Source organism: Ceratotherium simum, chromosome X, assembly GCF_057802395.1.
Source record: "Ceratotherium simum simum isolate JZ-2026a chromosome X, ASM5780239v1, whole genome shotgun sequence".
NCBI lineage: Eukaryota > Metazoa > Chordata > Mammalia > Perissodactyla > Rhinocerotidae > Ceratotherium > Ceratotherium simum.
The window spans coordinates 102,229,835-102,243,936 of NC_141940.1; the positions used below are offsets into that span (position 1 = coordinate 102,229,835).

The 14,102-nt window shown below is 34.0% G+C and overlaps 1 protein-coding gene across 1 annotated transcript in view; it reads left to right on the top strand.

Moving 5' to 3' along the window:
* Positions 1–14,102, top strand: part of LOC147911961 (dystrophin-like) — a 203,895-nt gene that overhangs the window by 126,765 nt on the left and 63,028 nt on the right. The window contains exons 17-19 of the mRNA XM_087426448.1: positions 1,627–1,806; positions 2,482–2,610; positions 4,242–4,412. Coding sequence (XP_087282574.1) covers positions 1,627–1,806; positions 2,482–2,610; positions 4,242–4,412 — 480 coding nt within the window. The remainder of the gene's footprint in view (positions 1–1,626; positions 1,807–2,481; positions 2,611–4,241; positions 4,413–14,102) is intronic.

Consider the following 14,102-nt stretch of genomic DNA (forward strand, 5'->3'; position numbering starts at 1 on the left):
TAATTTAAGATATTTTTATATTGGAAAAGAAAAACATAAATACCAACGAATAGTTTAGAATTGAAGAAATAGTGGTTGTCTATTGTATGGAAATTATTTTATACAATCTTTTTACCTCATTTATTCTCCCTGTTTATTTGATGTCAAAGGCAAAAACAAAATGTAGATATATATAGTGATTTTGAGTGGAGCAGGATCTGATGGTGTGGAGGAAAGACAGCCACAAGAACTATTTAGGTATATTATAAAGCTAGAAAAAACATTTTGAGAGCATTTAGGAGTAAGAAATGAGATACAGGCTGGCCTCACAGAGACCATCTTTCTCTTGTTTACTTGGACTACCTCTGTTCCTCTCTCTGCATATGTTTCATTTGCCTCTTTGCAGGTGGGCTCCCTCCACTTATTATTGCTGCTCCCCAGTGATTTTGTCTTACTATGTCTTTCACTTGCTGTAGTGAAGACATCAGCTCCATTTTCAAATGACTTCTCAGCTGGTGTGCTATCACAGTCTCTATATCTCTCACTTAAACTTCTTGAGAGAAGAGCTGCTTGGCTGTGGCTTACCTGCCAGGGAATGTCCAGCAGCAGTACATGGGCAAGGAAGGGAGCGGGGGCAGAGGCAGAGAAGTGCAAGATGGTGACCTGGTCACCATGGCATGTCATAGAAAAGGGGCTGCAGGTAAAGTTGACAGTAGACATTTGTACTAGGATCAGTTTTTCCATCAACTCTCTACATAATTTCTATTATTAGATATGCTTATTTTCATGTTTTGTAAATCAAGTCTTAGGGAGTTGTGGTGCTCTCTTAGAGGATTTTAATATTACCTCTTTAATTTCATTGACCTCTAAATAAAATTCAACATTTTTTCAATTATGAATATGAGCAACAAACTCCAGTAATATCAGCAGTTACTGTGACTTTGCCACCAGTAGGAATGACAGATAATTTTATATCACGTTCTAGTCATTGCATATACTTCAAAACACCAGTATGCTCATCACTACTTTGAAATTATCCTAGTTAACAATCTGATGCTAGATCATTGTAGTTACACATGTTGGGAAGAAAACATGTATCACTATCTCACAAATTTTTAAAAAAATATTTTGTATATTGTATTTCAATATAACTGGTTTCATTTAAAATCCAGTGAATTTTATTTTATGCTTTTAAAAGCATTATTATGAGAAAGAGTCCTTAAGTTTCACCAGATGCCAAATGGGTTTGTGGCACCAAAAAGCTGAAAATGCCTGCTTTAGAAGTGCGTGAGTGTGATAATTGCTGAATTTTCTAAAAGCAGTTGCTTACTTGTGGATGAGTTTTCTAAGGTCTGCCTTTAGCCAATACATTTACAGATTAAGTAAATATAAGTATATTTAGATGGATAATATGTATGTTTATTAAATAGGTACAATCATAAATATGAAATTAACCATCTTCATATATACTAAATAAGGAAACTAAAATGTATATGGTATGATTTTCATCATTCATAAAGACATGGTTGAAGGTTTAAACCCTTGAAAAAATCTTACCATAGTGACCAAACACACAGCCTTTTCGAAAGCGTTAAATCTTAATACTACAATATATTACTTGTAGCTCAAATACTATCCTTTTCACAGGCTACTCAGAAAGAGATTGAGAAACAGAAGGTTCACCTGAAGAGTGTCATAGAACTAGGAGAGGCCTTGAAAACGGTTTTGGGCAAGAAGGAGACCTTGGTGGAAGATAAACTGAGTCTTCTGAATAGTAACTGGATAGCTGTCACTTCTCGAGCAGAAGAGTGGTTAAACCTTTTGTTGGTAAGAGAAGAGGCTGGAAGATTGTCAACCCCTCTCCAAAATGAGAAAGAAATTACATAAGCATTCAGTAATAATATTTGTGTTTGCAAATTCCTCAGTTCCACATAAATGCTGGCTTTTAATTCATTATCTCTAACTATATTTTAATATATTTTCCCTGTTTGTGCTATATTCTATATGGAGATCCCACTTAAAAGTAATTTGAGTGGTACTAAATTTTTGTCTTTTTAAAATTGTAGGAAGTAGGACAAATCTTTTCAGAATATTGTCTAAACTCTACCAGCCACAGAAAACCTTTGACAATATTTAAGTTTTGAAATTAAATTTAAGTATTTTTGCTATTGATTTCTGGTTTGTATTAGCCCAAAATATTTCCTATACTATTCCTATATTATACATTTTAAATATTGTGTATGATTTGGAAACAGTTATAGTCTCAGTTTATAGGAATCATAAGTTCTTTTTTATGCCTACTTGATCTCATAAAGACTAAAAGTCATAAACTAAGTTTTCCTGCTAATATTATAATTCTGTTAATTTTTCTCATATATTTTGAACTAAGATATACATGTAAAAATTTAAGAATTATAGATTTATTATAAACTGAACAATTTATCAAAAAGAAGAATATTGTCTAACCAATAATATGTCATGTTATGTCTCTGTAAAATTAAGGAATACCAGAAACACATGGAAACTTTTGACCAGAATGTGGATCACATCACAAACTGGATCATTCAGGCTGATACACTTTTGGATGAATCTGAGAAAAAGAAGCCCCAGCAAAAAGAAGACCTTCTTAAGGTAGCAAATAAAATATTATGAAAAGTAATTTTCAAACTGCACAACAGTTATGTCAATCATCTTTGTCCTAAAAGATAGCAAGGACTTCTTAAGAGTGAAAAAATTCTTCCTGTCTTCCTTCCTCCCTCCCTCACTTCTTCCTCCCTCCTTCCCCTTCCTTCCTTCCTTCCCTCCCTCCCTCCCTCCCTCTGTCCATCCTTCCTTAATTCAAATGCGAGTTAATGACTTTAAAGTGTTCTGTAATCTGGATATCTGTCCATACTTACCTCTCAGCTAATTACACACAACTGATGAGAAAGGGATGACAGGATTTATTTTGGTGTCATATTGCAAATTTCTGCCCATTTTCACAGTAGTACTATGTTCTTATATCTAACACAAAGCTCAGTTTCCTGGCACCATTCACAGCGCATCTAAGTAAACACCTGAAATCCAATCATCTGGACATTTTGCCTATGCAATATCTAAATCTTAGTACTTAGTAACAATACTGAGCTTATATAAAAATGAATTTTTCATTTTTAATGATATGTAAAGTAAACATGGCTTCGTGTTCTCTCTTTTTGTATTGAAACCAACTATTAGGACATCCTAAGTCTTCTTTCTCATAGGCAACTTAATCTTTATTTAAAGAAAATGGTTCTTGTAAAAGCATATGAGAGGTATAATGTGCAAATATATCTTGTTGATGCTATATTATCTCTGATTACATCTTTCTCGATTAAATAGGAAGAGTTGAATTTTAACAAATTTATTTACATTAATGATTCCTTATTTTGTTTTGCTGAAATTTTCAATAATTTTGTTTGACTGGTGGGTTGCTATTTAAGGAACACTCAAAAATTGTAGTTTCTGCCTGTACAATTCATTTTTTTCTCTTTTATGCAATTGATAGTTTGTAAGGATTATAATTCCTTGTTAATGAAAAACTGTAAATGTATTTTAGGCTATCCCCAAAACATATTTACCCTATTGTCTGTACCTTATATTACTCTCCTTTCTCCCTTGATTTGTAGTTAAGGAATGCCATCTTATGGTGAAATTCCTTCACAGTCTTTAGAGTAAAAGGAACTGAGTTATTTCACTCATAGCCTCTCCGACCCTTTGAGTCAGGCAGAACCTTCCTCAATCCCTCTGTCTGTGACTCAGAATTCATATCTGTTAGAAAATTCATTTTTTTCCATGACACTCAATATGATAAACAAAAAGGGAGCTCAAAAGTACCAGGAAGGAATAGAAAATTGTTCTTCAGCTACCTTCCTTCCTGAGCACACATTAAGGTTGTTCCACAGCTGTGAAATTCGGTAAAGATAAGAGAAGCCTAAGTGTAAAATATTATGATTGTTGCAAACAACATAGAAAGTCAGTAAAACATCCCTTGTTCTTCCTCAGACTAAGTAAACACATTAAATACCAAGGACAGCGGCCTGTTTCGCTGAGATCACACACATTCTCACTCTACTCCTGTTTTATGGAAGTTGACTTTTTTCCTCCCTCTATATTCCTCTGTATGTGCTCGCTCCCTCTCTTTCTCTTTCTCTCTCTCTCTCTTTCTGTCTCGCTCTCTCACTCTCTCTCAACTTCCACTTAATTACTAACTTCAAGCCCTGTCTCTTGCTCACGGAATATAGCGTTTAAAGGCTGAAATGAATGACATGCGCCCAAAGGTGGACTCCACGCGAGACCAAGCAGCAAACTTGATGGCAAACCGCGGTGACCACTGCAGGAAAGTAGTAGAGCCCAAAATCTCAGAGCTCAACCATCGATTTGCAGCCATTTCTCACAGAATTAAGACTGGAAAGGTAGGAAGATCTGCTCCAAGGTGGAAACTAGTGATAAATGATCTCTTGCGAAGGTTGCGCAGTACTCTGAAGGGGGCAAGCAACCCCCACAGCAAGGTTTTCAAAAGGAAAAGGAAGGTCAAAATGTATTTAAGGAAATTTTACCGCTGAATCTCATGAGAGATCAATCTATCTCCCTCTCTCCCTCTCCCTCCCCCCCACCCCCATTATTCTTTTGTCATGCCACTGCTATTCTAGAACTGCATTCTGCACTGGTTTACATACGTACTTTCAGGGGTAACCTGCAGCAAAGTAACAAATAGCATGCCACCACCACCAACAAAAAAGCACAAAAGACATCCATCTAAAGAAAACACTACTGACATATTCTGCCAAATATAATATTGCCTGTGTGTAATATGGATCAAATATCCAAAATGAGGCCTTGTACAGCTCTTGCATGATCTAGGGTGTTTGTACCTCTTTATTGGTTGTACACATGTGTGTATGTGTGTGTATTTAACTTGCTCTTGCTAGTTGCCAATATTTACTGTGACAAAATCCATTAGGCTATAATGACATGCTCAAGCCATGAAAACAAATAATTGCAAAGCTTATATAGCCTAATTTTTGTAATTTTATATGTCTATTTGCATTTATTCGATTTAATGAAGAAGCAGAGGATATGGAAGTTTTGCATGATAACCATTTATATTTGTGTAACATTTAATGAAGTCAAAATCTTATCTAATAGGTAGCTTGCAAAAATATATAAATATGGTATTATAGAATTTCAGCTCTCTGGGGGAATGTCAAAATGCAAGAAATTACCCAAAAATTTATAAAATGTAGTTTGACACATTTTTCAATATATATGATATGCTTTCAAATACAAAAATGTATGTAAAAGAAATATATGTATTTATATATACAGATAATTGCTGGAAATAATCTTAACTGATAAAAATGTTATTGAAATATTTGTGAGTAATTATGATGTAATATGCCAGGTAAGTATTGATTCATGGAAAAATAGGAGAATATGTCTGAAAAATTATTTTGATAAATATGGGCACCCAATAATAGCATGATTTACAATTGCTACATTTTCTAAGGCATTACAATGTATCACAGTTATATGTAATAGTATATATTTAAGGGAGTTTTAAAAATATATGGACATGTGATATGAATTTTAAATACTTTATGCACATGAAACATAGTTACCCTCCAAAACGCACCTTCCCAAAGCAAAAAGTATTAGCTTACCTTAATTCATTGCTGCTTCTTTGTAATATCTAAGTTAACTAGTTAGTTCTTCTCATTTATATATTATTTTAAGTAAGCCATTCTCACCTGAAAAATATCTGACAGGCTCTGAAATTTTATTTTCAGAGCATAGTTGGTTTTTGTAAGAATTTACTCTGCGGTTTAAAAAGACAATTGTTTTCACTTCTGGAGTCATCATTTGAGTATATAATATCTAAGGAACCAAAGGTTATTTCAATCATCTAAAAAATGGATGCTAATACTTTACTAAATTTTGTATTCTTCTCATCATATATACTTTTTACGTATCTATATATACTCTTTATTTTATTGAGGTAACATTGGTTTATAACATTATGTAAATTTCAGGTGTTCATCATTATATTTCAGCTTCTGTATAAACTGCATTGTGTTTGTCACCAAAAGTCTAGTTTCCATCTGTCACCATACATATGTGCCCCTTTAGCCCCTTCACCCTCCCCTCGCCCCACTCCCCTCTGGTAACCACCAATCTGTTTTCCTTATTTATGTGTTTGTTTATCTTCCATATATATACTTTTTAATAAATCACTAAGCTACAGAATATTTAAGACAAAAGAAGATATTATTTTCTTGATTCTTTCAACAGTAGTTTGAGATCAATTATGTCACAAGATTGTGACTTGTAAATATTGAAAAATGGGTAGAATTCATTCTGCAGCACAGAAGCTGACAGACTCAGCATGGCCAAGAGAAGTTTGTGAATGTTCATTCTATATTCTGTACGAACTGTCAGTATGCTTCCGGACATCATGCATCAGGTGAGACACCTGATGTGCTTCTTTTATTTTCCTTACTGAAGAAAGGCATGAAATTTTTAAATCAATATTTTCATTTATATATTAATTGACAAGACAAATCACATTTTTACTTTTCAAAATATTCCTTTTTCTCTAAAGTAATAAAGATGACTGGATGCAATGGTGACCCCATTTGCGGGCTTTGAAGAGATAATTCTGCTCTGTCATCATGACGAAAGCAAAAACATGGACATGAAGCATATCTGACATTTTGCTCATTTATTCATTGCATCAACTAATGATATTGAGTATCCATTGTGCTAATGAGTGTGGGGATATACAAGGATGTAAAGAATACTTGCTTTAAATATATCTGTTTATAAAGACAAACTTCAATACTTATTGTAATCATATAATATGCTTGACACTAGTACATCTTCATGGAGATGTTCAGTTAGTGATGAGGTAGTCCCAGCAATCACATAGTGTAATAGGAAGGCTCAATACTAGGCCTAACTTAGTCAGCATTAGGCAGATCGTTAGACTTCTCTGCAACTCCACTTCAGTGTTTGTAAGATAAAGGAGTTGAACTAGATTAGTAGTTTTTAAAAGGAAAATTATCCTGCCCACTAAAGGAGTTATTATTTAGACAGAATGTATAAAGTGAGTAAGAGTAGAGTTACTGCATGGGGAGGATTTCTGCCCTTTTATTTCTCCTTCCTATGATGGGGTTCAGGAGATACAAGTTATGTCCATAGAACATGGTGTAAAATTTCTGGGTTATATTAGTCAAAATTAGGACTAATTAGTTAGATTAGCCCCTAATAGTTCTAAAATTTGGCAGTCCAATGACTGCAATAAGGATGCAATAAGAAATTTAAAATAATGATTTGTATGTGTGTTTGCTTATGGTGTAGGGTGATTCTGGAAGTGCTGGAGTTCTCAGAGGTGACTTTTGATCTCAAACTCCTATTATAGTAGGGCTTATGCAGGTAAGATTAGGGAAGAATATGACCTTCTTATGGTTGAGTCAATGGCTAGGTTTTACCTGGGAAAATAACTTGGGAGAAAATCTACGGTGATAAACAAACAAAAGTAGGTTGAGAATGAATATGGATGGGTAGAACATAGACTTAGTATAAGAGCTAATTTCAGGCTCCTTTTAAAGGTCACCTAGAAAGGGCAATTGAGTAGAGTGAAACTATATCCTGAAAACTCACTGACAATGCCTGGATTCACTGTTTGATGAAGAATACGAAGTTGAGTACCCCTATGTCTCCTGCAAGGACTGTCCGTGATAAGAAATTTCAAAATCCAGAAAGTAATGAGCATTGAGGTCCTCAGTTTAGATTGGCTGAGAACTTGTCCATCAGATGCAGCTCTCTGCAGTGGTAATTTTAGCCATCAATGAGGAGCAGTATGGTGAGAGGAAAAAGTTCTTAACTTCAAGCCACAAAACTTGATTTGCGTGTGATCTTGAATATGACCGTTTACCTTCAGAGCCTCATTTCTGTCTAGAAGGGTAGTAAGATGATGCCTGTCTTCTCTTTACCTCAAGATTGTGGTGAGGGGCCTGCCCCATGGCTTAGCGGTTGGGTGCGCGCACTCCGCTGCTGGCAGCCCAAGTTCGGATCCCCGGCGCACACCGACGCACCACTTCTCCGGCCACGCTGAGGCCGCGTCCCACATACAGCAACTAGAAGGATGTGCAACTATGACATACAACTATCTACTGGGGCTTTGGGGGAAAAAAATGGAGGAGGATTGGCAATAGATGTTAGCTCAGAGCCGGTCTTCCTCAGCAAAAAGAGGAGGATTGGCACGGATGTTAGCTCAGGGCTGATCTTCCTCACACACACACACAAGAAGATTGTGGTGAGGATCAAATTATCTAAGATATGTAAAAGCATACATTAAAAAATCTATAAATTAGTATACAGATATAAAAGGGTAAAAAAAGTCATTAGTATCAATAATTATTTCTATCATTATGTATATTATACTTGAATGGCCAAATTTTAAGGATTGAGACAGAAATTGATGGCAAAAAGAAATGGAGGAATAGCTGGTTTCTCTTTCTGGCCTTTGCTGGAATGGGCTGGGACCAAGAAGACATGTTTTTGCTCTTTCCATTGCAAGGATCAGTCTTACAGATTATCGAGTAGACCAATTTAAGAAGTATTAAGAAGTTCTGCTTGTCTCGAATACAGCCTTTAAAATACATGAAATGCTACCTCTTCCTGTTTCATTTAGGTTAATCAGTAGTATCCTGTGGCTTTCAGAAAGCTTAATCTTTCCTTATCTATGTGAAGTCAGTTTGAGAAAATGGCAGTTTTAGTGGGAAGAGTCAGAATTACAAAAATGAATCAGCAATCATTATAGAACCCTGGGTGAAGTCAATGGAATCAATGGGGAAAGACACCATGTTTCAACTCTTTCTGCTTTAGGGCGTGTGAACATGATGGCATAGCAGGCTGGTGGGGAGGGATACTATCAGGAAAAGGAAGTGACAGAAGACAGAACCATAGAAAGGGAAATGAGAAGGTAAAAATAAAAAGACTACTTAGTCCTGTTGCTTAGTGCGGTCCTACCCCTCTCCATCTGCTGAGAAGCCAAGTTGGAGAGGGGAGTCAGCAATTTGGGAGAGATGATATTTGTGGTGGATCTTAAAGAATTAATGAAGGAAGGGTTAGGAAAAGGGGGCAATCTGAATGAACTTTTACCAACCATATACTATTTCAGGTCACAGTATTTGGTGCCGTGGTGCCTGTATCACTAGGTAAGATGTGATGGATTCAAGGAGCTTACTGTTCAGTGGAGCAGGATATGTTCATGAATACTGGGCTGAGAATGAGTGTAGGCTGAGTGAATTTAGCAGCCATTCTAGCAATAGGAGGTAATGATTCAGGTTAAACCTATGAAAAAGTTCCAGTGTACAGTGTGTTGAATGGAGAGTAAGTTCAGTTTGCTTACAGAAGATAGAGCATGGAGCATGAAGCTTAGTTGTGGATGAAAAGACAGAAAAGGATGATTAGACAGAGTGTGAAGAGGTCATGACTACCAGACTAATAGTTTATGCTTAATTCAGTAGGCAATGAGGAGTTCTTGATGTTTTCTTTTCATGCACCATTGAAAGATTAGTCCAACAGTGGTTTTGAAGAGAAATCAACTGAATAATGACAAGAAGTAGAGAAACCAATTAGGAAGCCATCATAATAGTCTAGATGAGAAACAGTGAGTACCTCAAATGAAGGGGTATCTGTGGGAATGGAAAGGAAGTGACAGTCTAGAGCAGTGACTCTCAGACCTTTGTGTACTTGGAGGAGTTGTTAAAACACAAATTGCTGCTGCCACCCCTCCCCGGAGATTATGACTCAGTAGGCCTTGGGTGGGGCCTGAGAATTTACATTTCTAACAAGCTTCCAGGTGGTATTGATGCTAATGATCTAGGGACCACTCTTTGAGAACCACTGGTCTAGAGACATTAAGAATTTTCAAGTTAAATTATTACATATGAGGGCCAAGAAGAAGATGAACTGAAAAATGACTCAGGATTCAAGACTGATTGACAGAAAAGTCTGCATATAAGTTTCAAGAATAAAATATGCATCAAGATATATTTTTCATGTTGTAATACTTAGTTTCAAAAGAATGTTGACTAAACAGACTTTATCTAGCTATGTCCTATTAATATAGGCAATTACTTTACTTGGTTACAAGATATTATGATGCTTATACACATAATTTGCTTAGATTGCGTTCTCTTCTAGAGATTTAGAAACCACTTTTCTATGGAGCTGAAATGTTAAATTAATGGCCCTGCAATTAGTACTAACCAAAAGAAAGGTGAACTTGTTTTCTATGTCTTCAATTCTTCATTAAGATTTATCTGCCATTGGATATTATGTACCATGTGTTCTTTAATTTCCATATGGGCCTTAAAATTGCTATTGAAATCCATGTAGTAGTTTCTATTTATATATGTATTGTAATTGTAACATGAGATTTGGACAGTCTGGCATCATATATGTAAATATTCATAGTTTTATTGCTGTGATAATTATAAGGTGTCAAGTTTTTGATCATTATAAAGTGCCAATCAGTGTTAGCAGATGCAAAAGTAATTGTTCTTCGGACCAGGGACTTTCAGACACAAATATAAGAGGCTGTGAGAGAGCCAGTGAGTTTACCAGTAAAATGTAGAATATAGCAGGAAAAAAAAAAAAACACATGGTGGAGTCTAATCTATCTTAAATAGTGATTTTATATGTGAAAAGTAATGCATAAATACTTTAATGATAGTTTAGACAAATATTTTGGCTCTCCTAAACATCAGTGGGAAATAAATAATACATCTTACGAATGTGACGTAGAATATCAAAATAAGATTTATTGGATTTGAACATTGTAATTGAAACCTAATTTTCAATAATCAGCTTTATCAATACAAATATATTGATCTTTTTTCCCTTTGTAGTCTATTTCTAATCATGTTCTAATTTATCACCTTCTCTGACAGAAGAGAATGTGGTCCGTTAATTGGTACAGTTATTCTTGTTATATAAATATACTTTTTAGTAAAATTTCCTACAAAGTAATTATAACAAAAAGCATAGATGAAAACTTAGGTAAAGATCTATAGGTATTACATAATTGGTAATACTGTACCTGCTAATTTCATTTCACTGAAGTAAGTAAGAAATTAACCTAGCAACAGAATTTCTATAATAACAACATTTTTTTTCACATTTGTAATTTGCTATCCCATAACAAGGTTAATTCTGCTGAAACTTTGATAACAAATCCCTTTTGTAATCATTTAAAATGTTTTCAAAGTAGATGTTAATTGAGTTTGGTGAGCAGTGTCATTTGCTAGAACTGGGTCTTATTAGAGTGACATTTAAAGTGATTAAATTTATTTGGTGATTCCTGATTGTGATCCTTTAAAAAGGAAAATTATTCCTCTGATCAGTCAACGGGTGCAAAAGTAATCATTCTTTGGACCAAGGACTTTAAGATATTTACAAGGGGCTGTGAGAGCTAGGGAGCTGCTGAAGTTCTCACAGTTACGTAGCCTGGTTAGAAAACTAGTCCATTGCTTTGTTCATTCCAACTTGCTGACTCTCAGCATACTTGATTACCTCTATTTATATCATCAGATATTTATTGTTGGTCTATTGTGTGTTAGTATAATGTCCAATTTCACTTAAAACGTAATGATTTCAGTATACTTCTTTGCATTAAAAACAAAAGAATTGAACAAAAAACAGAAATGAAAGAGAATGGGGGAAGGGAGGGAGAAAGAAAGAAAGAAAAAAGAAAAGAAAGAAAAAGGTTGTTCAAAGTGTTATATTTTTGCTTTTAATTCATCTGTCTCCCTCATATATTTTACCATTAAATCTTTTCCTCTCCTATTTCAGTTGCTACTCCTAAACTCATATAATCTTGAGGTAGAGAAATATTCCAAATTATACAACAAAAAGTAGGTGGTGGGCTGATTCTTGAACCACCAATATATCTTAAATAATCAATATATTTTGTATGCAATTCTGAAAAGTATGACCATGAAATTAATCTTATCAGTTCAAAACTAATAGGGATGTACTGGATAATGTCCTTTAATTGGCCTCACAAATTTGGGAAGTTACCACATTTTCACATTTTCATCCTCAAAGCATCAAAGATAAACCAATACCTTACCTAATATCAAAAGAATGGAACCAATGAAATGTCACTATTCTGAGTCAATTTGTTTTATTTTTTTAAATGTTATTTCTTATATTTCTTGGAGTTTTCTCTTATGAATTTAAAATAAGTGAAGGAATAAATCTATAAGCTACTTTATCTGATTATCTTTTTTCTAGATAGATCTTTTCAGTATGCTTATTTCTCTTTGTAAGTTTTCTTTCCTCTCCAGATATTTTGATTTGAAATAATTCTTCATATTCTATCAGTAGTATGTCTTTTCTGTATTATAGAATGTTACTAGTCCTTGAAACTTTACTCATTTTAGTTTCCGTGAATTAGTCTTATTTTATTTTTTCTATACCAATATTGTAATGATAAATAAATTTTCAAAGCCGCAGAGGGGCAAGAGGAGACTGATTGATTTGAAGCAATTTTAAACCAATCTGTAGCACTTGGAGTTTTTATTTTCAATTTAGATTTTAGTGTAATTTGAATGTAGTGGCCATTTATCATGATTGCTGAGATTACATAGTCCATATTAAATGTTTACCTTGCTGTCTGTGTAAACACAGTCATTGTGTTAGTGTATCTATGCACGTTGGAAGTAATATTTAATCAAAAGAAAACTTACTTTTTAAAAATGATAAAGTGTATCTGAGTAATTTTGAATGCTTCCAGTTTCTGATGGATCAATTTGTAATCAATTTTGCTTTTTTCAGTCTGTTATTGTTTGTTAACTTGTTATATAAGTCACCTTTAATGCTAAAACTTTAACAAAGCCTTAAATTTCATTAATCCTAAATCATACAGCAAAGCACAATTAATAGCTGTTAAGCAAGCTGAAACAATATTAAAAAAATCAAGGAAAACAAAGTGTTGTCTTTCTCAGTTTCTCTGTCTCTTCTTTCTTTTGTGTCCGTTTATCTATCTGTTTGATTATTAAACTTCCTTATGTTTTACTTTATTTGTATTTTGTATGACTACACAGTCATGCTAAAGCTCTTAAGATGGAAAGGTAAGTAAAAAGTTAAATTGTGCCAAACCTATGCCTGATTTATACTTTCTCCTACGATATTATAACTTTTGTTTGATTATTTTCTATGTATTCTAAAACCTATCTTGTGTGCACTGTCTAACATTGTGTCATTTAATTGTGATTCTAGTTCTTCTGTGGTTTTATATTTTCTTTAAAGTCAATAGAAGTAATTTACCCAATAATTAAGGTGATTTATCCACCATTGCTTTCAATTTCTTTAAATAATTTATCATAATTCTGAATTGAAAAGGCAAGCATTATATACTTGATATGTTTTAAACTTTAAACTTTGGTGACTCAAAAGTGAGCTATTCAATTATGAACGCTTGCTTATTATGCATGTCTTTTATAAAGTTTCATAAGAAGTCCAAATTATAAAGAAATGAAGACCGAGGAATGACATGTAAAACTTTAATTGGTCAGAAAAGTGCCTTCCATATAGAATTGTCATGACCTAATGGTGAACCAGTGAACTCTTTAGGAAGCAATTAAATTTTCCCAACTCCTTATATCTGAACAAAGAGTATTAATGTATTAATCACATGGATGTCAAATGACTGGTCTGATCCTGCCAATAGCATAGCCAAAATAATTGGGTTGAGTAGTTATGGTTATTTTGTTTATAAAATTGGTCACTGGCTAATTTGATTAATATATTGGATGTCTAAAACTAGTAATTGATATAATAAGCACCTTTTCTGTACAAAAAAAGGAATTATATTTGCTATGGAAAATACAGAGTAGTGTAACATATATTCCCACCTTTAAGGATTAAAAATCTACTGGTGGTACAGAGCATAAACCCTTAAATAAAATTATATTCAAATATGTAAGAGATGCTGTAACACAATATAGGATTACACATAAATGAGGAATAGAGACTCCTGATATAACATGTTGAACCCATTCCCATAAATTTTCCTATCCCCAGTGGGCTTC